The sequence below is a fragment of the Rhineura floridana genome, chromosome 22 (assembly GCF_030035675.1).
Source record: "Rhineura floridana isolate rRhiFlo1 chromosome 22, rRhiFlo1.hap2, whole genome shotgun sequence".
In the NCBI taxonomy this organism is placed as follows: domain Eukaryota; kingdom Metazoa; phylum Chordata; class Lepidosauria; order Squamata; family Rhineuridae; genus Rhineura; species Rhineura floridana.
Genome location: NC_084501.1, coordinates 6,668,180 through 6,692,664, shown reverse-complemented (window position 1 = coordinate 6,692,664; position 24,485 = coordinate 6,668,180). Strand labels below are relative to the sequence as shown.

General features: G+C 47.0%; 1 protein-coding gene across 3 annotated transcripts in view; it reads left to right on the top strand.

Annotated features, from left to right (window-relative positions):
• SPTBN2 (spectrin beta, non-erythrocytic 2) overlaps positions 1-24,485 on the top strand; it is a 100,099-nt gene that overhangs the window by 60,640 nt on the left and 14,974 nt on the right. For all 3 annotated transcript variants that reach the window (XM_061606662.1, XM_061606664.1, XM_061606663.1), the window contains 13 exons: positions 79-225; positions 1,301-1,564; positions 7,454-7,678; positions 8,254-8,343; positions 9,426-9,698; positions 10,980-11,110; positions 11,672-11,876; positions 12,827-13,201; positions 14,437-14,681; positions 14,876-15,014; positions 17,000-17,084; positions 19,346-19,542; positions 22,779-22,927. In XM_061606662.1, the coding sequence (XP_061462646.1) occupies positions 79-225; positions 1,301-1,564; positions 7,454-7,678; positions 8,254-8,343; positions 9,426-9,698; positions 10,980-11,110; positions 11,672-11,876; positions 12,827-13,201; positions 14,437-14,681; positions 14,876-15,014; positions 17,000-17,084; positions 19,346-19,542; positions 22,779-22,927 (2,525 nt within the window). The remainder of the gene's footprint in view (positions 1-78; positions 226-1,300; positions 1,565-7,453; positions 7,679-8,253; positions 8,344-9,425; positions 9,699-10,979; positions 11,111-11,671; positions 11,877-12,826; positions 13,202-14,436; positions 14,682-14,875; positions 15,015-16,999; positions 17,085-19,345; positions 19,543-22,778; positions 22,928-24,485) is intronic.

Genomic DNA, 24,485 nt, shown 5'->3' with positions numbered 1-24,485 from the left:
TGGGTGTCTGTAATGTTTGGGCTGTGTCTCCTTAAGAAGCCCTCGCCTGATTGTGTTCTCCCCCTGCCTTTCCCCCAGCTTACCCTCTGGATCAATGAGAAGATGCTGTCAGCTCAGGACATGTCGTACGATGAAGCCCGAAACCTCCACACCAAGTGGCAGAAGCACCAGGCCTTCATGGCAGAGCTGGCCTCCAACAAGGGCTGGCTGGAAAAGATACAGAAGGTGGGTCGTCTTACAGATCCCCGCGCTGGTGCTTAAGCCTCCTTCCAGCCATGTCATCAGCCCCTGAAAGTCCTGCCCACTGGCTATGCAGAAATGCACACTTTGTACACGCTCAGGGGAGCTCTTTGTTTTCATTCGTTGTTTTTTTCATAAGAGAGGTGCTGGGAGCTTGAGCTATCTCAACCCCAGGGGAGGGGGTGGCTGTGGTTTCTTCAGTGGTAAGACAAAGGAACACTGCACATGCTCAAAGGCACTCCTTTCTTCACTACTATTCCATGTAATTGGGCTGAATTGCAGCACATGATGATGATAACGAGAAGTGGAACCTGCAACAAAATGTTGCAGTGTAGAGTGTTCCTGCTGTTCAGGGATTTAGCCATATCCCATTCCAGGATACTCCATTCCATCTCCACTCCCATTTTTCTACCCCCTCAGCAACATTTCAGTCACCGTTCTGTGCCCAGTGAACATACTCAGTTCTTATTGAATTTATTTATTACATTTATATCCTGCCTTTCCTCCAAAGGAAACTCAACATGGCGTACATGGTTTTCGCACTCCCCATTTTATCCTCACAACAACCCTGTGGGGTAGTTGAGGCTGAGAAACTATGACTCACTGAAGGTCAACTCAGTGAGTTTCATGGCTGAGTAGGGGTTTGAACCCTGGTCTCCCAGGTCCTGGTCCCACCCTCACCCCTTTAGGGTTTTTTTCCCCTAAATGTTTTTTCCCTACTTCTGTGAATTTTGGGATTCCCCCAAGGCTGCTGATACCTCCCTCTTGTGAGTTTGGCTACATGAGGGATCCACACTCAGAGGAACGAGTTTGCTGTTAGTTCTGGTTGGGGCTGATGGGAGTTGTCGTTCAAAATGTCCGGACTAGATGGGCCACTGGCCTGATCGAGCAGCCAGGCTATTCTTAAGGCCTTAAGTTCTTTGGATAACCTGGTTCCAAGCCATATAGGGTCAAATCCCAGCCCTTTGAATTGCGCTCGGAAACTAGTGTGGTTACAGGTTGTTGAGACGGACTTGCCACATCTTCCCCCAACTCTTCCCCTGTGTCTCCCTGTTGTCAGGAAGGGGAGCAGCTGGTGGCAGAGAAGCCAGAGCTGGAACCGGTGGTCAGGGCCAAGCTGGATGGCCTGCAGAGGCTCTGGGAGGAGTTGGAATCCAGCACTCAGAGCAAAGCTCAGTGCCTCTTTGACGCCAACCGGGCTGAGCTCTTCACCCAGAGCTGCTCTGCCCTGGAGGCCTGGCTGAACGGCCTGCAGGCCCAGCTGCACTCCGACGACTATGGCAAGGACCTGACCAGCGTCAATATTTTGCTCAAGAAACAGCAGGTAAGCGAGCAGGTGCTGTGCAGCTGTGGAGGGGGAGAGCAGCCCTCTTTGGCGCACTTTTAAATTTTCATGCTGTACCAAACTCACCTTTGGAGTGGGAGTGTCAAAATCTGCACTGGCGGTAGCAGAGCAAGGCTATGGGAATGAAGCGGGAATGATGCCATGGGTTGGGGAGCGGGTCCAAAGACCGGGGATCCAGTTCAGCAGTAAGAGAATGAAAGGCATCTGCATAGATTTTATTTATTTATTATTATTAATAATAATAATAATAATAATAAATTTAATTTCTTTGTCGCCTATCTGGCCGATGGCCACTCTAGGCGACTTACAAAATCATTAAAATACAATTAATAAAATACAGTAATACAATATAAAAACAATACATCTGCAGCAACAATATTAAAACTGGGCAGGAGGCATTACAGTTATAACAATTAACCCTCCCCGGATACCCCGAAGGCCTGTTGGAAGAGCCAGGTCTTTAAGGCTTTCCGAAATACATTTAGGGAAGAGGCGTGCCGGAGATCTTGTGGGAGGGAGTTCCAAAGAGTGGGGGCCGCCACTGAGAATGCCCTCTCTCTTGTACCCGCCAATCTGGCTGTTTTTGTTGGCGGGATTGAGAGAAGGCCCTGTGTGGCCGATCTTGTCGGGCGGCATAATTGGTGGCGTTGAAGGGGCTCCGTGAGATAAACTGGGCCGAAACCGTGTAGGGATTTAAAGGTCAATACCAACACCTTGAATTGGGCTCGGAAAACAACTGGAAGTAGGAAATACAAACATAGTTCTCCCCCTCCTAATTTTCTCCTCACAACAACCCTGCGAGGAAGATTAGGCTGGGAGGCTGTGACTGACCCAAGGTTACCCTGTGAGTTTCATGGCTGGGGGGGGGGGGATTTGAACCCTGGTTTCCCAGGTCATAGTCCAACACTCTAACCACTACACCACACTGGCTCTTTTGTGAGTTGTGACCTATTGTGAGTTGTTTGTATTGTACGATTGTAAATTGCCCAGAGCGGAGTTTCCCAGACTTTGTTTTCTCACGGATTACTTGAAAATTGCTGAGGGTCTTGGTGGACTGCTTCATGATTTTGGGGCAATTGCAATGCACTGGGTTAGATGCTGTATGATTTGTAGTGGAATGTTAATTGCTTCTGTGCTTTCTTACATGTTGTAGAATAAACACAATGTAAGAAAGAGAAGAAGCAATAAAAATGCAATTTAAGAATCCATATGAATATTTAGTGCGATGGATGTGTCGTCTCCCGTCTTCAACCACAAATCCACAGATAGACACTGCGGACCGCGTGAATGAAGGTCGCAGACCATTGGTGGTCCATGGACCACAGTTTGGGAACCCCTGGTCTAGAGACTTATGTGAAAGGCAATTCATAAATTTATTTATTTAGGGTTGTTTCAAATGTCAGTCCAGAGCTGACACGCTGAAATTAATCAGCACGGCTAACGTAGGCCCATTAACTTTAATGGGTCTACTCTAAGCGGAGCTTAGTTGCTTCCACCCTTAACAAAATGTGCACACTGTTTAACCATAAATAAAACCTCTATACAATTTACAAAAAAAACCCCATAAAATATACGTTATAATCATCAATAACAGTCAAAATTATCAGCAAGTTTTAAAAAAACAAAACACACCAATTAAACGCACCAATTAAAATTATAAATGACACATGTCAGTTCTTCCATGTCTGGATAGGATTGCTTAAACAAACAAAGAAAAGTTTTCAGCAGGCACCACAAATAGTACAGCAAAGGCGCCTAGCTGATGCCAGTGGGCAGGGAGTTCTGGGGCGGGGCAGGCAATCCCTCAAGTAAACTGGCCCCTTTTAAGTGAGGATCTGTTGGTTAGATAACCAGCACACCTCTAGTCCAGGGGTAACTATTGTTATCCTCTCCAGCAGTTTCTGGACTACAAATCCCATCATCCTTGAACTTCGGCCATGCTGGCTGGGTCTGATGGGAACTGGCACCCAGCAGCATCTGGACCACATTGGCTTCCCCTTCTAAGTGCACCATGATGACAGGGCAGGGGTTACTGACAGGATATGTAAGGAGCCTCTTCTGGTAAATCAGTCTTTCCCAACCTTTGGGTCCCCAGATGTTGCTGGACTACAGTTCCCATAATTCCAGACCAATGGCCATACTGGCTGGGACTGATGGGAGTTGTAGTCCAGCAACTTCAGGGGACTCAAAGGTCAGGAAATATTTTAATGATTTGAGCCTGCTCTAATAGGGTTGGGGGAAGGTGGCTGCCCCAGCTCTCCTTCCAAAGTCCTACAGCAGGGGTGAGGAACTGGATTCAGCCAGCCAGCAGAATCCTTATCTCCCCCACGGGCCAAATTTATCAGATGGGTAGGGCTGCCTACCTGTCAATCACTTGATGTCACAGTGATGTCCGACAGGAGCTGAGAAAGGTCCGGTTCGGAATAAACCTCCCCCCTGGGATAAAAACCAAAGAAATGATGAAATTTTAAAAAGGGTAGGCCCAGAAGTAGGCACTGTGAGAGCAGGGGCACAGGATATAAATTCAGAAGAGCAAAATTACCACAGGCCTAACCACAAGTGCCAAAGACACTTGAAGAGAGACACTGCTTACAAGTGCCTGTACGCTAATGCTAGGAGCCTGCGAACCAAGATGGGAGAACTGGAGTGCTTGGTCTTAGAGGAGAGCATTGATATAGTGAGCATAACGGAGACCTGGTGGAATGGAGAAAACCAGTGGGATACGGTTATCTCTGGATATAAACTATATCGGAAGGACAGGGAAGGACGTATTGGTGGCGGAGTCGCTCTATACGTGAAAGAAGGCATTGAATCCAGCAAGCTCGAAACCCCAAAAGAGGCAGACTCCTCCACAGAATCGTTGTGGGTGGTGATACCATGCCCCAGGAGGGACTTAATACTGGGAACGATCTATTGTCCCCCTGATCAAAATGCTCAGGGAGACCTGGAGATGAGATATGAAATTGAGGAAGCATCCAAACTAGGAAATGTGGTAGTAATGGGTGACTTCAACTACCCGGACATAGACTGGCTGCATATGTGTTCCAGTCATGACAAAGAAGCAAAGTTTCTAGATATTCTAAATGACTATTCCCTAGACCAGTTGGTCATGGAACCGATCAGAGGGACGGCAACCCTGGACTTAATCCTCAGAGGGGACCGGGACCTGGTGCGAGATGTAAGTGTTGTTGAACCGATTGGGAGCAGTGACCACAGTGCTATTAAATTAAACATACATGTAACTGGCCAATTGCCAAGAAAATCCAACACGGTCACATTTGACTTCAAAAGAGGAAACTTCACAAAAATGAGGGGATTGGTAAAAAGAAAGCTGAAAAACAAAGTCCAGAGGGTCACATCACTCGAAAATGCTTGGAAGTTGTTTAAAAACACTATATTAGAAGCTCAACTGGAGTGCATACCGCAGACCAGAAAAGGTACCGCCAGGGCCAAGAAGATGCCAGCATGGTTAACGAGCAAAGTCAAGGAAGCTCTTAGAGGCAAAAAGTCTTCCTTCAGAAAATGGAAGTCTTGTCCGAATGAAGAAAATAAAAAAGAACACAAACTCTGGCAAAAGAAATGCAAGAAGACAATAAGGGATGCTAAAAAAGAATTTGAGGAGCACATTGCTAAGAACATAAAAACCAACAACAAAAAATTCTATAAATACATTCAAAGCAGGAGACCATCTAGGGAGACAATTGGACCCTTGGATGATAAGGGAGTCAAAGGTGTACTAAAGAACGATAAGGAGATTGCAGAGAAGCTAAATGAATTCTTTGCATCTGTCTTCACAGTGGAAGATATAGGGCAGATCCCTGAACCTGAACTAACATTTGCAGGAAGGGATTCTGAGGAACTGAGACAAATAGTGGTAACGAGAGAGGAAGTTCTAAGCTTAATGGACAATATAAAAACTGACAAATCACCGGGCCCGGATGGCATCCACCCAAGAGTTCTCAAAGAACTCAAATGTGAAATTGCTGATCTGCTAACTAAAATATGTAACTTGTCCCTTGGGTCCTCCTCCGTGCCTGAGGACTGGAAAGTGGCAAATGTAACGCCAATCTTCAAAAAGGGATCCAGAGGGGAGCCCGGAAATTACAGGCCAGTTAGCTTAACTTCTGTCCCTGGAAAACTGGTAGAAAGTATTATTAAAGCTAGATTAACTAAGCACAAAGAAGAACAAGCCTTGCTGAAGCAGAGCCAGCATGGCTTCTGCAAGGGAAAGTCCTGTCTCAGTAACCTATTAGAATTCTTTGAGAGTGTCAACAAGCATACAGATAGAGGTGATCCAGTGGACATAGTGTACTTAGACTTTCAAAAAGCATTTGACAAGGTACCTCACCAAAGGCTTCTGAGGAAGCTTAGCAGTCATGGAATAAGAGGAGAGGTCCTCTTGTGGATAAGAAATTGGTTAAGAAGCAGAAAGCAGAGAGTAGGAATAAACGGACAGTTCTCCCAATGGAGGGCTGTAGAAAGTGGAGTCCCTCAAGGATCGGTATTGGGACCTGTACTTTTCAACTTGTTCATTAATGACCTAGAATTAGGAGTGAGCAGTGAAGTGGCCAAGTTTGCTGATGACACTAAATTGTTCAGGGTTGTTAAAACAAAAAGGGATTGCGAAGAGCTCCAAAAAGACCTCTCCAAACTGAGTGAATGGGCAGAAAAATGGCAAATGCAATTCAATATAAACAAGTGTAAAATTATGCATATTGGAGCAAAAAATCTGAATTTCACATATACGCTCATGGGGTCTGAACTGGCGGTGACCGACCAGGAGAGAGACCTCGGGGTTGTAGTGGACAGCACGATGAAAATGTCGACCCAGTGTGCGGCAGCTGTGAAAAAGGCAAATTCCATGCTAGCGATAATTAGGAAAGGTATTGAAAATCAAACAGCCGATATCATAATGCCATTGTATAAATCTATGGTGCGGCCGCATTTGGAATACTGTGTACAGTTCTGGTCGCCTCATCTCAAAAAGGACATTATAGAGTTGGAAAAGGTTCAGAAGAGGGCAACCAGAATGATCAAGGGGATGGAGCGACTCCCTTATGAGGAAAGGTTGCAGCATTTGGGGCTTTTTAGTTTAGAGAAAAGGCGGGTCAGAGGAGACATGATAGAAGTGTATAAAATTATGCATGGCATTGAGAAAGTGGATAGAGAAAAGTTCTTCTCCCTCTCTCCTAATACTAGAACTCGTGGACATTCAAAGAAGCTGAATGTTGGAAGATTCAGGACAGACAAAAGGAAGTACTTCTTTACTCAGCGCATAGTTAAACTATGGAATTTGCTCCCACAAGATGCAGTAATGGCCACCAGCTTGGATGGCTTTAAAAGAAGATTAGACAAATTCATGGAGGACAGGGCTATCAATGGCTACTAGCCATGATGGCTGTGCTCTGCCACCCTAGTCAGAGGCAGCATGCTTCTGAAAACCAGTTGCCGGAAGCCTCAGGAGGGGAGAGTGTTCTTGCACTCGGGTCCTGCTTGCGGGCTTCCCCCAGGCACCTGGTTGGCCACTGTGAGAACAGGATGCTGGACTAGATGGGCCACTGGCCTGATCCAGCAGGCTCTTCTTATGTTCTTATGTTCTTATGTTCTTATGTCAGGTGGCTTGTTTTTGCCACGTGGATGATCATCTGACATTGGGGATAAGGCAGGTGAGCATGGCTTGGCCAAACCAGCTTTGCGGACCAAATGGGGAGACCTTGTGGGCCTAATCTCCAGGGCCACCCACCTGTCAATCACCAGATGTCACCGTGACATCAAGTGACCTGTTTTCCTGGATGCAGTTTGGGAAGCTGCAACACCCCATGATCTTTCAGCATTCCCACCACTTTCCTTTTCCTCCTTTGCTCCCAGATGCTAGAGAACCAGATGGATGTGCGGGAGAAGGAGGTGGAGGGCCTCAAAGCCCAGGCACTAGCCCTCAGCCAGGAGGACTCCAACGTCGTTGAGGTGGACAGCAAGCTGTGGGCCGTGGAGGACAGGTTTACAGAGCTGCGGGCGCCGCTCCGGGAACGCTGCGAGAAGCTCTTTGCCTCGAAGGAAGAGCACCAGTTCAACCGTGACCTGGAGGATGAAATTGTGAGTCGTGGGGGGAATCAGAGGAGTGGGGAACAGGTGGAGCCAGAGAGGATATGGGTGTTTCATGCAAACGTTAGCCACTGACCAAGGAGAAGCAACCTGTTTCAGATAGCACTATCGGCCCTCCAGATGTTGCTGAACTACAACTCCCATCAGCCCCAGTAAGCATGGCCAATGGTCAGGGATGATGGGAGTTGTAGTTCAGTAGCATCTGGAGGGCCAAAGGTTCCCCACACCTGGGATAGATGAAGGCAGGAATCCGGTACTTGAATAGTGCAAACAGACTTTTTAAAGGATTGGTCTTAGTGGGGGCTAAGTTTATGCTGATTTTATGTTTTGTGTGTGAGAGATAAACACACACACACACATATTTAATGTTGTTGTGTATTTTATCTTCATATATTGCATGCAACCCCAGATTCCCCCCCTTTTTTTAACTGGTGGAATATTTAAAATAATAAGAAGTAGCAAGAAAAATGAATGAACTGTAAGAAAGTGAGGGTTGTCCTCCTGAATGTGCCTGCTATGGAAGTTCCTCGCTTTTCTTAGCCTTCATCTCCCTTCATGTCCTGCAGTTGTGGGTGAAGGAACGGATGCCCATGGCAGTGTCCACTGACCACGGCAAAGATCTTCCCACCGTCCAGCTGCTGATCAAGAAAAACCAGGTAGGTCGGATGTAGGTCTAAGAGGGTCTAAGGTCAGGAAGAGCAACCAGTTGTCAGGATGTGTTTTGTGACAATACATAACAAGATCGGGCAGCCAGGCTTAAAATTTTGATTCGTTAAACCAGATTTCACCAAGCAGATGCCCTCCATGTGTTTTACACTACAAACTCCCATCAGCCCCGCCCAGCACAGCTGTTTCGGACTAAAATTCTCATTAGCACCAGTAAGCACAGCTGATTTGGATTACAGCTCCTCCAGATTGGCTGGGAGGTGTAGTCCAAAACTCCTGGAAGGCACCAGGCTGGCAAATCCTCAAGCAATCATGAAGCTAGGTGACCATGTGACTAATCCAAACAGTCTTGCAAACAAGCCTGCAAAAGTTATTAGCAGAGCTTGGAAAAGTTACTTTTTTTGAACTACAACTCCCATCAGCCCAATGCAATGGCCATGCTGGCTGGGGCTGATGGGAGTTGTAGTTTAAAAAAAGTAACTTTTCCAAGCTCTGGTTATCAGCCTGTGTGTAAGCAGCTTCCAGTCCATTTCTGGGTCCAAGTCTAAAGTGCTGGTATTACCCTTTAAAGCCCTAAATGACTTGTGAGCTGGATTGTATGAAGGTTCCCCTACCTACAGAGATAAGTTGGGTGGCCGATAGGGAAAAGGGACCTTTGGGTGGTGACATCCCAGATATAGAATGGCCTCCCTGGTGAGGCTCACCTGCTGCCTCTATTAAGACCATTTTGGCACCAAGTTACCAGTCCTCACAATATTTTGTGGCAGTTAAAAGAGAGAAAAAAAGGGGGGGGGAGAAAATGGAATGTGTTGTTACTAAAAACTGAACAAGTATAATAAATAATGAATTGTGATAGACCTTTTTCTTCCTATACAGACCTTTGTTTTTGATATTGGTGTATATTATTTCTCCCTACTCTGTGGATGACAGTGTGGATTATGACGGTTTATTTATTTGTAATACTGACTTCCGTAATTGTAAACTTAATAAAAATATATATTTTTAAAAACCGCAGTATGTGGCTGTGATTTTTGACTCTGTGCTCTTCTTCCTGCTTTCCAATACTCTGCAGACCCTGCAGAAGGAGATCCAAGGCCACCAGCCGCGAATCAACGACATCCAGGGGAGGTGGCAGGGGCTGGCATGCAGCGGCCTGGAAGCGGAGCTGCAGGGGCGTGTGGAGGCCTTGCAGGAGATGTGGCAGGAGTTGCAGAGCCAGGTGGAGCAACGGCACGGGCGCCTGGAGCAAGCGCAGATGGCCCAGCAGTTCTACTTCGATGCTGCCGAGGCAGAGGCCTGGATGGGGGAACAGGAGCTGCATATGATATCGGAGGAGAAGGCCAAGGTGTGTGCGAGCGTGCATGCGTGTGTGTGTGTGTGTGTGTGAGTGAGTGTGTGTGTGTGAGAGAGAGAGAGTGAGGGGGGGATATACACCTGGGTCTAGGGAGGGACAGATCAGTCTATTTCTGGTCTGTGCCATGTTTTTGCATGTGTTCATTCATAAACCTATTCTGTTTCAATTCTGCATTTAAAAAACCACCTGTGACAATTCTTTTAAATGAGTGTTTCTGAATGTATTTTAACAAAAGTATAAACTTTTAAAATGCATTTGATTCACTGTATTGCAACATTTGGAGAGGTGTGAAATCCAAACAATAGCTATTTTCTGATTTGCACGTTAGTTTGTATTGGAATTCACAAAGACTGAATTCCTCCAGCATCCTTACCTGGGCCATACGTTTCAAGGGCTGCCTGGAAGCTGCACCCTGAAGCCCTTTTTGCTAGTTCTAGATGTGTGGGAGTTGATTGTGACAGGAAACAAAGGTAGTTTTCACATCTGCAGAATCTCTTCTGTCTTTATTGCGTCACACATTCCAGGCCTGAGCACTGAAAACAGGGGTGAGGGTAAAGCCAAAGAGCTGTGCTTAAGCCCCTGTCTCCCACCGGAAGCAAATCCCCTCTGGGATTGTCCTTTGTGATTATTAAAAGTCATTCCAGGACTTGGGAATGCCTAGAAGTCAAGTCTGTGTGATTCACCATCCAACCCCAGATGTACATAGGCTGGTTGCAATTACATGACAGTGAGGGGCAAAGGCATTCTGCTCTTGCCCAGATGAACTCTTCTTTTCACATAAATGTTTCAGGATTGAATCCTGATGTGGAATAAGAGGGCTCAACTCTGGTTCTAATGTTAATGTTGCCTGTTTCCTCCTTTTTATCCCTGCTACTGTTTTGCCTCTGCCACACCCTAGTTTCTGGAGGGGACAGAATTTTTAAAAATTCAGGGCAACAAGAATAGACTTTACATGCCTTAATGGTCACCTAGACTCTCATACTTTGAGCCTGGACGGACAAATACCCACCAACTATTATGCAATGGCTTGATGACCTAAACACCCTTGCTACATTTGAGTGTACCTTCTAGAAGCACCAATATTGTCTGGATGCATATTTCAACATTTGGATGGCATAAATTGATCTATATGTGTAAACTAAATGGATGTATAGATGTTCAAGTGCTCTGTTAATGTGAGAGAACTTTTTTTTCTTCCTTTCCTTCCTTTCCTCCTTAATGAAATTGCAATTCTTATTAAAATTAAACGATTTTTTTCCTTCTCTTCCCCAGGATGAACTGATTGCTCAGGCCATGGTGAAGAAGCATCTAGTGATGGAGCAAGCTCTGGAAGACTATGCCCAGACCATCCACCAGCTCTCTATCCAGAGCCGCGATATGGTAAACAACGGGCATCCGGAGAGGTAAGGAAGACCCCTACCTTGTCATACCCCTTACCCAGACAGATGTGGAGCCCCTTCCCACATGCGCCATGAGGCTCCCTGCTGGGCCCCCAAGGCCTATCTGGGTGTTCCCATATGCAATGGAGGGAGTTCCAAAGGGTAGGTGCTGTCCACTAAAGACCAGATTCCAACATTGTGCCGAATGGACCTCCTTGATTGGATGGTATCTGTAGGACGCCCTCTCCTACAAGATGCAGTGATTGGTTCGGTATGTAGGAAATGAGGCGATTTGGGGAGGGGATCATGGTCACAAGCTGTATGGGGCTTGTATACTAGTACCAGCACCTTGAACCCAGCCTGGTAGTTAATTGGGAGCTACAGCAATTTAGAAACAGGTTGACCCTGCTTTGGTTATATGTGGCTCACAACCAATTAAAGTGTGGGGCTGGAAGCCAATCAGGGAGCCTGGAATGCCATGCAAAATGAGAAAAATTGGTGGGCTAATCAACTGGCTCCCAACCTAGTGGCTTTCCTTGCATCCACGGATTATGGCTCTTCCTCTTGCTTTCCCCTTTCTGGCAGTGAGCGGATCAATCTCCGGCAGGGCCAAGTGGACAAGCTCTATGCCAGCCTGAAGGACTTGGCTGAGGAGCGACGTGCCAAGCTGCAGGAACATCTCCGCCTCTGCCAGCTGAAGAGAGAGGTGGATGACCTGGAGCACTGGATCTCGGAACGGGAGGTGGTGGCTGCTTCTCATGAGCTTGGCCAGGACTACGAACATGTCACGGTGGGTCTCCCGCTCCTGAGTGACCCCTAACATCTCCAGAGGCAGGAAAGACCCCTTCAGATCTCATCTTTTCCCTTATTGGATGGCTGGAGAGTGAGCAGGGCATCCCAGCGATTCTAGTTCTGCACCAATTGTGCAAATAATGCACCATTTACGATACTGTATGAATGGTGCATTACTGTACTTGTACTATTCTCTTATTTTGCAGGATTTGCTATACAGGTAGTTCTTTATTGTTTTGCATAATTCACTCTGGTTCTGCTAGACACAGAGAAAAAGCGAGGAACTCGGTGGTCTCCTCGCTCACAGCTCCTAGAAATACTTGTTAGCCACCTCTCTTGCTATTGTGGTTTCTTTAATAACGGCCAGATCTTTTTTTTTAATGAAAACTGAGATTCTCAAGGTAGCTGCGTTCTGCGTTAAGAAAAAAAGGAACACAGGAAACTGCAGTATTGTCTACACTGGCTGACAGCGGCTCTCCAGTGTTTCAGACGGGTCTTTCCTAATCCTATCGATGTTGGAAATTGAACCTGCAACCTTTTGCCGTGCCTAGCAGGTTCTCTGCCCCTGAGCTACAGCCCTTCTCAGTGAGATTCCAGTCCTCGTGCTTCCGAATAGAAGTCTGATTTAAATAAGAACATAGGTAGCTGCCTGCTCCAGAGTCAGACTATTTGCCCATCTAGCCACTATTGTCTACTCTGACTGGTAGCAGCTCCCCAAGGTCTCAGGTAGAGAAAGGTCTCTGTCATCCCCTACTACCTGAGATCCTTTCAACTGGAGATATCGGGGATCAAACCTGGGATCTTCTGCGTGCAAAGCAGTCGCTATATCTCTTCAGCTATGGTCGCTTTGCCTTTTTTGCCCCTGGATAACGGAAGGGCCTTGGCCGCTCGTACTCTGGTTTGTTTCCAGCCGTTATGACCCTTGCAGTGCTCTGTTCTTCCCTATAGATGCTACGGGACAAGTTCCGGGAGTTCTCCCGTGACACCAGCACCATCGGCCAGGAGCGGGTGGACAGTGTCAACCGGCTGGCAGACGAGATGATCTCTGCCGGTCACTCTGAGAACGCCACCATTGCCGAGTGGAAGGACAGTCTGAATGAGGCCTGGGCAGACCTCCTGGAGCTCATTGACACCCGGAGCCAGATGTTGGCAGCCTCCTATGAGTTGCACCGCTTCTACCATGACGCCCGCGAAACCCTCAGCCAGGTCCAGAACAAGCAGAAGCAGCTGCCCGATGAAGTTGGGCGGGACCTCAACACCGCCGAGGCCATGCAGAGGATGCACAGCACTTATGAACATGACATCCAGGCGCTTAGCACCCAGGTGCGTTTTGGGGACTGGGGAGGGTGATTAAAACCAGGGTCTTGTCTTGGGCAGAGGCAAAGTAGATGAGCACCAGGAAAAGGGTGAAGCAGTTTTTAATGGGATGTTTATATTTTAATGATTGTGCAACTGTTTTTAATACTTGTAAGCTGCTTAGAGGCTTATTTTGGCATTAAGCAATATATAAATAAATACTATGATGATGCCTGCAAAAGTGACTAGTCCACAAGGTTTCAGTTTCATGAATTAAAGCTCCTATTCATTGTTGGGAGGAATATTCCTCCCAACAATGAGTAGGAGTTTTAATTCATTGAATATATATATATATTTCTTATTATTTTGGGTCATATTCAACTAACCTTTACTCAGAGTAGACCCATTGAATGTAATCGGTCTAAGTTATGGTCATTAATTTCAATGGGTCTATTCTGAGTAAAAGTTAGTTGAATATTTATTTATTTATTTATTTATATCCGCTCTTCCTCCCAATAGGAGCCCAGGGCAGCAAACAAAAACACTAAAAACACTCTAAAACATCTTAAAAACAGACTTTAAGATATAATAAAACAAAACATTTAAAAAAACGTATTAAAACGTATTTCAAAATATATTTTTAAAAAAAGCTTTAAAAACACCTTAAAAAGCATTTCCAACACAGACGCGGACTGGGATAAGGTCTCTACTTAAAAGGCTTGTTGAAAGAGGAAGGTCTTCAGTGGGTGCCGAAAAGGTAACAGAGATGGAGCCTGTCTAATTGTAAGGGGAGGGAATTAGAACCCTTTGTTTTTATTTCCTATTACAATAACATACCAGAACCAAAATAGCCAGTTTTACTATATTTAGCAACCATGCACAGAAGTGTTCCATGAATACCTGTCAATTAGGCAATTATCGTTTTTAGCTGAGAGAGCTACTGATCATCCTATACCAGCCTTTCCCAACTAGTGTGCCTTCAGATGTTATTGGACCACAACTCCCATCAGCCTCAGCCAGCATGGCCAACGGTCAGGAAAGATGGACATTGCTGTCCAACAACATATGGTGGCCCACTAGTTGGGAAAGGCTGTCCTATACTATAACCCCTTTTACCCTTCTTTCCACAAAGAAGTCTCTCCCACCCGGAGTGCTCAAACAGCAAACGTCCTTCGCCCCTGCCTAGCTCAAAGGCGGGAGCACCTAAGACACTCCTGCCGCTGAGCGGCCGTGACCCACCTGTGGCTTGTTTGATTCGGCAGGTGAAGCAGGTGCAGGACGACGCAGCACGGCTGCAGAAGGCCTACGCGGGGGAGAAGGCAGACGACATCCGGAGGCACGAGCAGTCTGTGAGCGAGGCCTGGTCCGACTTACTGAGCAGCAGCAGCAGCCGCCGGCACCTCCTTCTCGACACCGTCGACAAGTTCCGCTTCTTCCGCATGGTCCGCGACCTCCTGCTCTGGATGGATGGTGTCAACCTCCAGATAGATGCCCAGGAGAAGCCCAGGTAAGGGGAGATGGGCATGAGTCGTCCTACTCAGATGTGTCTATGCGGAAAGTTGCACGGAAGCCGGACTGGGCCCTCTGGTGTCTCGGCCTGCCCTGCTCTCCCATCCAAATCTCCACCTCCTGCCCTCAAATTCGATTGTAGGGGAGAGCCTGCCTGCCAACGTCTCCTGCATGCCCTCCTTTGCCCCACAGGGACGTATCAGCTGCGGATTTGGTCATCAAGAACCACCAAGGGATCAAGGCTGAGGTTGAGGCCCGGACTGACAGCTTCAATGCCTGTGTTGCCATGGGCAACGACTTGTTGGCCATGGGACACTATGCCTCCGACAAGGTGAGGAGGCCTCCTCTGAACTGATACGGCTGTTGCTCGTTCTGCGGGAAAGGGGGGGTGAGGGCTCCCGATTTTAGAATTAGGCACTTTTTAAAGCTCAGGTATGTTTCATTCAGTTTCAGATAGGAAGAGGTGAAGAGCAGCCCCTCCTGCCCTTCAGTTAAACCAAAGAAGCCCTCTGAGGTAGCCTGAAGATATGCAGCAAGAGACCAGAGCTACATCTGTACCTTATATTTAAAGAAGAATCATACCGCTTTAACAGTCATGGCTTCCCTAAAAAGAACCGGTGCTGAGAGTTGTTAGAAGACCCTTATTCCCCTCACAAAGCTACAATTCCCAGAGTTCTCTGGGAAGAGGGACAGATGGTTAAACCACTCTGGCTCCTTCTAGGAGGAAGAGCGGGATATAAATTTAATAAATAAATAAAATTATCTGTGAGGGGTTCCCAGGATTCTTTCGGGGAAGCCATGACTGCTTGAAATGGTATGATCCTGCTTTAAATGTAAGGTGCAGATGAGGCCTATGGCTCAATTTTGGCAGTTCCTCACCTTTGCATCGCAGCCAGATGACAAGCTTACCCTCCTAAAATGTTCTGCATCCATGCAAATGTTAAAGGTCAGGGAAGTTTTTCCTCTGTCAGGGAACACAAGGAAGCTGCCATTATGCCAAGTCAGGCTATTTGCCCTTCTAGCATAGCACTGTCAGGAACTGAACCCGAGATCTCTTGTGTGCAGAACAGGTGCTCTGTCATTGAACTATAGACCCTCCTCTGGAAATAAAGTAAGATTCTAGTCCTTGTGGTTATGAATAAGGGGCTGATTTAAATAGGAGTGTAGGGAAACGGTCTTATACCAAATCAGGCCATTGGTCTTCTTGGCTCAGTATTGCCCACTCTGACTGGCAGGGACTTTCCATGGTTTCAGGAGACAAGAAATCTGTCCAGCCCTCCCTAGAGATGCCAGGGGTTGAACCGGAGACCTCCTATATGCAACGCTCTGCTACTAAGCACGCCCCTTTCCTGTTTGGCTGCAGTGCAGTGCAGCTTCCAACATTGAGATGCTCGCCCTGATCCCCAGTGAAATAACATAATCATAGGAAGCCAAGAAGAGCCCTGCTGGGTCGGACCAAAGGCCTGTCCAGCATCCTGTTCTCTACAGTGGCCAACCAGACACCTCCAGGAAGCCCACAAGCAAAACGTGAACACAATAGCCACTTGCTGCCATTGTTGCTCAGTGACAGGAATCCAGAGGCATGGTGCCTGTGATCTTGGAGATAGCATGTAGCCATTATGGTCATTAGCCATGAAGAACATAAGACGAGCCTGCTGGATCAGGCCAAAAGCCCATCTCATTCAGCATCCGGTTCTCACAGTGGCCAACCAGCTGTCCAGGGGAAACCCGCAAGCAGGATCTGAGAGCAGCAGTGAATCTCCCCTCCTGCGGTTTCCAGCAACTGGTATTCGGAAGCACACCGCCTCCAACTGTGGAGGCAGAGCACAGCCATCAGGGCTAGTAGCCATTGATAGCCTCACCCGCCATGAATGCGTCTAATCCTCATTTAAAGACATTGATGTCGGGGGCCGTCACTGCCTCTTGTGGGAGAAAATTCCATAGTTTTAATTATGCGCTGCACCAAGATGCCCTTTAGCCTGTCCTGAATCTCCCAGCATTCACCTTCATTGGATGCCTGTGTTGTGGGAGAGGGAGAAAACCATTTCTCTATCCACTTTCTCCGTGCCATGCCTAATTTAATAAACTTGATAGCCTTCTCCTCCATGAATTTGTCTAATCCCCTTTGAAAGCCACCCAAATTGGTGCCTGTCGCTGTATTTTAGGTAGAGATTTCCACAGTCACACAGTGTGAAGTAGTCTGTCCTGAATCTCCCACTGTTCAGATTAATCAAAAGGTTCTGGTTTATGATGTAGTCAACTGAGCTCCCTCCCTCCTTCCCTCCCTCCGCATCCTTCTCTCCTTTTGGTGCTCAGATTGCAGAGAAATTGACCCAGTTGCAGGACCGGCGCAAGGAGATCAATGACAAATGGCAGGAGAAAATGGACTGGTTACAAATTGGTAAGGGGTGTGTGAGGGTTTATGGGCACTGCAGAGGGCTGGAGTTCCTTTTGGGGCAAGTGGCCAAGACTGGAAAGTATCCAGCATGTAGGAATAACTGCAAGATACAGGGTTGTACCCAATGCTAGTCCTACTCAGAGTAGATCCATTGAAGTTAATTATTATTTATTTATTAAGGCTACAATCCAATACATGTCTACTCAGAAGTAAGCGCCATTGGGTTCAATGGGACTTACTCCCAAATAAGTGTATATTGGATTGCAGCCTAAATTTATATCCCTCCCAAAAGGAGGACTAAGCATGACTAATTTAGGTTTATTAATTTCAGTGGTCTACTCTGAGCAGAACTTAGTTAGTGACAACCCATAATTTTAGGTTAGTTTGTACCTCCATCCTTTGTCCAAGAAGCTCAGGTGTGGCGTACATGGATGTGGCTCATGTTATCCTCATAACAATGTTTGAAGGTAGATTGCGCTGGGAGATGGCACTGGGCTCAGTCCTGGGCCCATTCAACGTTTTCGTTAATGACTTGGAGGAGGTGGTGCAGGGAATGCATATCAGATTTGCAGATGATACAAAATTGGGAGGGATAGCTAATACCTTGGAAGACAGAAACAAAAGTCAAAGTGATCTTGATAGGCTGGAGCATTGGGCTGAAAAGAACAGAATGAAATTTAACAGGGATAAGTGCAAAGTTCTACACCTAGGAAAAAGTAACCAAATGCACATAAGATGGGGAATACTTGGCTCAGCAATGCTACATATGAGAAGGATCTTGGTATTGTTTCTGATCACAAGCTGAATATGAGCCAACAGTGCAGTGTGGCTGCAAAAAAGGCAAATGCTATTTTAGGCTGCATTAACAGAAATATAGTTTCCAAATCATGTGAAGTATTGGTTCCTCTCTATTTGGCACTAGTTAGGCCTCATTTTGAGTACTGCGTCCAGTTCTGGACACTGCACTTTAAGAAGGATGCAGACAAAGTGGAACAAGTTCAGAGGAGGGCAACAAAGATGATCAGGGGACTGGAAGCAAAGCCCTGTGATGAGAGACCGAAAGAACTGGGCATGTTTAGCCTTGAGAAGAGAAGACTGAGGGGAGACATGATAGTACTCTTCAAGTACTTGAAAGGTTGCCACACAGAGGAGGGCCAGGACCTCTTCTCGATCGTCCCAGAGCGCAGGACATGGAATAAGGAGCTCAAGTTACAGGAAGCCAGATTTTGGCTGAACATCAGGAAAAACTTCCTAACTGTTAGAGCCATACGACAATGGAACCAATGACTTAGAGAGGTGGTGGGCTCTCTGACACTGGAGGCATTCAAGAGGTGGCTGGACAGCCACCTGTCAGGGATGCTTTAATTTGGATTCTTGCACTGAGCAAGGGGTTGAACTCGATGGCCTTATAGGCCCCTTCCAACTCTACTATTTTATGATTCTAAACCAAGACCATCCACAGTAATTCCTGGGTAAGCCCAGGCCTCTGCGAGGTTCCGTTGCAGTGGCTCTTAAGCTGCTGCTCTGGGTTTGCTTTTTGTGGGATAGTGGCTAAGATTGTGGTTCGAATCTTAGCAGAGCCGTGAGTCCCCTGGGTGGCCTTTGGCTTGCCACTATCTCTCAGCCTCAGCCCCCTAACAGAAGTATGTTCAACGGGATTGTCCTGCAGGGCTGTTGTAAGGGTTACTGAGAACATCAGGGAGACCCTTTGAATATTCAGAGTTGCTTATTCTAGGACTGAGCTCTTGCACTGAAGGCAGGTCCTGGTTCTGAAATGGAGTTCAGTTAAGAAACGGTGAGGTTGGTCTGGCACACGGCTGGCGAACCTCAGGCCTCTCTGTCCAGCTCTCCCCAGGCCACCCCGGCCCTGCCCTGTGACTTTCTTGAGTGCTTTTATTTGGCTGGCATGTGCCCTTGAACTGTGATGGGGCTCCTTGCTTGCCTAGATGGACAACAGAGAGGGGCATGCGTGTGTGCGTGTAAAACTCTGGCGTCTGCTTGGCTGGAATGTAACCTACTATAAGAGTCACATCGTTGCCCAGCCTATTTTTTTGCTTCTAGTCCCACTGGCTTGTGGCCCTCAGAAGCTTATCCATGAGACAATGTGGCCCTCAGGCTCGAAAAGGTTCTCCCACTCCCTGTCTGTCAGCAAGAACCTGAGACCCAGGATTTGGTTTTTTTGGGGGGGGGGGGAAGAGGGATCATTGGGTTTAGAGTGAGTCTTCCCTCACTGACTTCTCTCTCCCCCCCCCCACTCCCCATAGTCATGGAGGTGCTGATGTTCGGGCGTGACGCCAGCATGGCAGAGGCCTGGCTGTCCAGCCAGGAGCCAATCGTGCGCTCAGCAGAGCTGGGTAGCAATGTGGATGAAGTGGAGAACCTCATCAAGCGCCATGAAGGCTTCCAGAAATTGGCTGTCGCATGGGAGGAGCGCTTCCTGGCACTGGAGAAGCTCACAACGGTGAGTGGGGGAGATCAAGTGAGACTGGGGACTTGTTGGAAGTGGAGCAAGAGCAGCTCCTGTTTTGTTCTTTTGTTTATGTTCCAGAAGGGAGATAGAGCTAGGGTTCTCCAGATGGATAGGCTTGATGACCTTTACCTGTGATGCTGCTGCTGACTTCCTTCTGTCGCTAGACTGATACGTCTTAGGGAAGCTTCTCTGTCCCTCCTTCTGCCTTTTCCTCTCTTCTCTTCTTCGACTGTCTGAGAGGGAGGAGACACCTTTAGTCTCTGCTCTCGCTCTCTCCTGAGCCATGAGGGCAACTCCCAAGCCTGGGCGTTGTGCCTCCAACTTAGTTAGTTAGTTAGAACTAGGTATGCCTTTCTATCTACTATGTATTTCATAAATAAAGTAGCTTTTCTTATTTTACTAAGTCTTAAGTCTCAGTGATCCCAATGCAAGGTGAAAGCCTGCTTTCTTAGGTAAACACACACACTGGCACACATGCATTTCAGACCGCTGAGTTACTCTGCTAACAAATACACAAATTTACACAACAAGAGGACTCTGTGTGTGTGTGTGTGTGTGTGGCCCTCAAACCCTCTCTGTCTGGCCCTCAGAACTCTTTCCAGGCCATACCCCCCTCTCTGCCTCTGCCTCGCACCCTGAATGCATTGCCTGGCTAGAAAATGTACTTGGATTGTGATAATGCCCCTTGCTTGTCTGGATGAAGGTCAGAGAGAGGTGTCTGAGTGTTTGTAGAAACTGCTGTTCTGTACATAGTTAAATTTACATTTGTTGCTTTGCCTACCACCAGCATATGGCCCTTGGAAAGTTGCCCAGAAAGGAATGTGGCCCTTGGGCTGAAAAGGTTCCCCGTCCTGATGAGGCCAACCTAAGGGGCAGCTACTGTGCATTGACCTCTTTCCCATCAGGCACCCTCTGAGTCTGCCGCTCACTCCTTCAGGCATCTCCCTCTTCAAGGAAAGCACCTTGAGCCTGGGCGGTTAGACACAGTTAGTTGATTTCCTTGGGTACCTGATTTGGTGTGTCATGAAACCGCAGCAGTTCTTAGCTGTTTAGTTTAATATTGTAGCTTTGCTCTCGGGGAGAGGTGTGTTTGAGCTTTCCTGCTTCAAGGGCCAAAACACACGAGTCCTCTGCAGGTTGACTTGTCTTGGGCCAGTCCTAACTGTATCATCAGCTGCTAGAAGAAATTGCCTTGCTTCCGCAATAACTTACCTTTTAGATTCATGACTGGTTTTCATTGCTATAAACTGCTTTCAGACATATAAATTTAATTACATTTAGCTGCCATGGCTGATAGCTGCAGATAGGCCTTCTCCTCCTTGGACTTGCATAGTCTTTCCAAGGTAGCAGCCCTCCTCATACAGCTTATGGTAGCAAATTCTGTTTTTGCATACATACATGCATGTATGCATGTATGGATATAAAAGCATCAAACAGTACTTCACACGAGCCTGCTCTGGATCACTTTTGGGATTTGGTTAATCGCTAAAATAATATATCTGTTACCGCCACCTGGGCAACAACATCCTTTCCATTTTATCAGAGCAGCTGACAAAGGTGGAAGCTGAAATGTTTTGCCATATAAATGAAAATCTCTGTTAATCACACACACACACATACCTACAAACACACACACAGAAAGCTTGTTTGTGATAGTACTCCCTGGTACAGAGTACCATCATCTCTTTCTTTTGCTGCCCATGCCAGCCATTTTGCACTGGCATCCCGAGCACTTTCATCAAAGTATAAGTGTTGACACCTCATTTTTTACCAAAATAAGCTCTATATGTACATGCAAACACAGCTTAAGAAAAAAGAAAATTAAAAAGTACTTCTTTGTATTTATTTAATTTGAATTTATTGGATTTCTTAGTCGCCCATCTGGCTGGCCATCCAGCCACGTACAAAATGAACAAAATGACACAAAATGACACACCAATACAATAACATTAAAATCGAAAAGTGATAATGATAAAATCTAACCCACCCCAAAGGCCTGCCTGAAGAGCCAGGTCTTCACGGCCCGGCGGAAACTCATTGGAGAGGGGGCCTGGCGGAGATCATTTGGGAGAGAGTTCCACAGGGTGGGGGCCACAATTGAAAAAGCCCTCTCTCTAGTCCTCACCAGTCTATCTGTTTTAACTGGTGGAATAGAGAGAAGGTCCTTTGAGGCCGATCTTGTTAGGCAGCATAGCTGATGATGCCGGCGCACTCCTTCAGATAGACTGGGCTAAAACCGTGTAGGGATTTAAAGGTCAAAACCAACACCTTGAATTGGGCCCGGCAAGCAACTGGTAGCCAGTGCAACTCTCTGAGCACTGGAGTGATATGATCTCACCAGCGGCTGCCTTTAATCAGGCGCGCCGCCGTGTTCTGAACCAGTTGCAGCTTCCGAACTTTGCACAAAAATAGTAAAAAACATTCATATACATATAACCAGTGTGGTGTAGTAGTGGGAGGACTGTTCTAGGCCCAGGGAGATCCAAGTTCAAATCCCCACATATCCTGAAAGCTCACTGGATGCCCTTGAGCCAGTCACTGCCCCTTTCAGCTTCACCTTAACAGGCCTTTTAAGTAGTGCCCCCCCCCCGCTCTGTGGAATGCTCTTTCCAGGGAAACATGCTAATGATGAAAAATTGTCAGGTTTTAGGTACCAGGTGCCTTTTTTATTCAGGCCTTTGGTAAACTACACTGGCCTCTTTGGTGGTGCATCTTTTAGCGGGGTGGACTTGTCATCATTCTGTTATTGGATGAGCACTTTAGATATATTTTGTGTCGTACATTGTTTTAGCGTCGTACAGTTCCCAAACTGTGGTCCGTGAGCTTCGTTCAGGTGGGCCACGGCATGTCCGCATTAAATATTCGTCTTGATTTTTAATAGTATTTTTATTGCTTATTGTATTTCTTCCCTTGTGTTACAGTTTGAATTGTATGTAATGCAAATTGCAATAGAATAAAATGCAGTATAAGAAATAAAAGAAGTGATAATAATGCAATTAAAAACCATCCAGCATCTCCCACAGCGCATCGCAATTGCTGCAATGGGCAGAAAAGTCGTTAGGTGGTCCGCCGAGACCCTCAGCAATTTTCAGGTCGTCGGTGAGAACAAAAGTTTGGGAACTGTTGCATTATCTAAGCCATAATAATAACAATAGTCTTCTTATCTAACCTTGGTTTAGCGTTTTATTTGGCAGTGAGTTCCATCAGTTTTTCTTCCTTCCCACCAGCTGGAAGAGAATGAAAGTCGCCGATGTGAGCAGGAGGAGGCAAGGAAAAGGAGGCCTCCAACTCCGCCTCCGCCAGAACCCTCGGCGACGGTGCCACAGAGCCAAGATCCGGAAATGCAGGAGACTCCCAGTGCCAGCCATGACACCCAGTGAGAGCCGGGGACCCAGCCATGTTGGGGGGAGGCAAATGTTTGGCAGCAGCGGTATAGTTGTCCAGGGTCTTAGATCCTGTACTTTTTTGGGAGCAGGGTCCCAGCCAGGTGTATGAGCCAATCAGTATGAAAAGGGAGTGCATTAGCCACTAAGGAAGAGTCCTTGTCCTTTTGTGCTGATTGGAGCCAATCAGAGTGAAAGGAGGTATGTCAGCCACTGAGAAGACTCTTCTCAGTAGCTAACACACTGCCTCCCCTTTTATGTTGATTGGTTCCTAGGACTGTCTGTTGTGGTGGAGTTGGAGATAGCACAGAGAGCAAGGGAGACAAGGGAAAGTGGAAAAGGGGGGTGGGTGGCTGTGGTGTGATTATCATGAATTTATATGAATCTACACTTCTGTATTTGCCACTACACTACTGATCGGCAGGCTGGGCGAGTACCAGGGTCTGGAACTGACAGAATAGATTCAGTGTGAAAGAGAAGCGAAAGGCGCAATTAAATCCACTCCATTCCAAAGTTAGGCCACATTCACACCATACATTTTCTCCGTTATTTTTCCACTTTAAACAGTCGTGACTTCCTCCAAGGAATCCTGGGAGGGGTAGTTTGCGAAGGGGGCTGAGAGTTGTAAGGAGACCCCTCTTCCCTTCACAGAGCTACAGTTTCCAGGGTGGTTTAGCGGTCTGTCTCTCTATCCAGAGAACTCTGGAAACTGTAGCTCTGTGAGGGCAAAAGGGGTCTCTTCTGAGCACCCTTCACAAACAACACTTCCGAGGATGCTTTGAGGGAAGCCATGACTGTTTAAAGTGGAATAATAGTGGGGAACATGTATGGTGTGTATGTGTTCATCCCAGGGAATGAGTTTCCAAAACTTTGTTCAAATGCCAGGGTAGCCAACATGGTGACCTTCAGATGTTTCTGGACGCCCAGCTCCCATCAGCCCCAGCAGGCACGGCCAACAGTCAGGGATGATGGGGGTTGGAGGCCAGCAACATCTGGAGGGCACCATGTTGGCTACCCTGGTTCCAGTAGCAGAGGTGCTTCATATATGCAATTCTCACACTTCGACAAAAGAGTCCAACAGAGACGAGGTGACTCTGAAAGGCTGAGAGATGAGATTTCCAATATTTTGAAATTTGGCATAATATTAACAAAATCTGGTTCTGACATTTTGGAACTTTAGTCCTCAGCAACTAAATGTTAACTCCTGTGGGTGACAGATTCCTGTCTGGGGACCACTACCAGGGCTGGCCCCAAACATTCTGATTCCTGAGGCAAAGGACAAGATGGTGCCTCCATTCCTTGAGCAAGAACCAAGGGGTCTGGCAGTTAAATAATTGTTACTTCATCACTGGTGATGTGCCCAAGCGTAGCGGGCTTGTTTCAAGGCACAGGCCAAGCCACGTGACGTACTGACAGAGCCCTGTCAGCTTCGTCTCCCCCTCAACTTCTGCTGCCTGATGAGGCAGCTTCACTGCCTAATGCCGAGGTAGACAATATGGCGCCCTCTAAATGTTGCTGGACCACAACTCCCATCATCCCTGACTGTTGGCT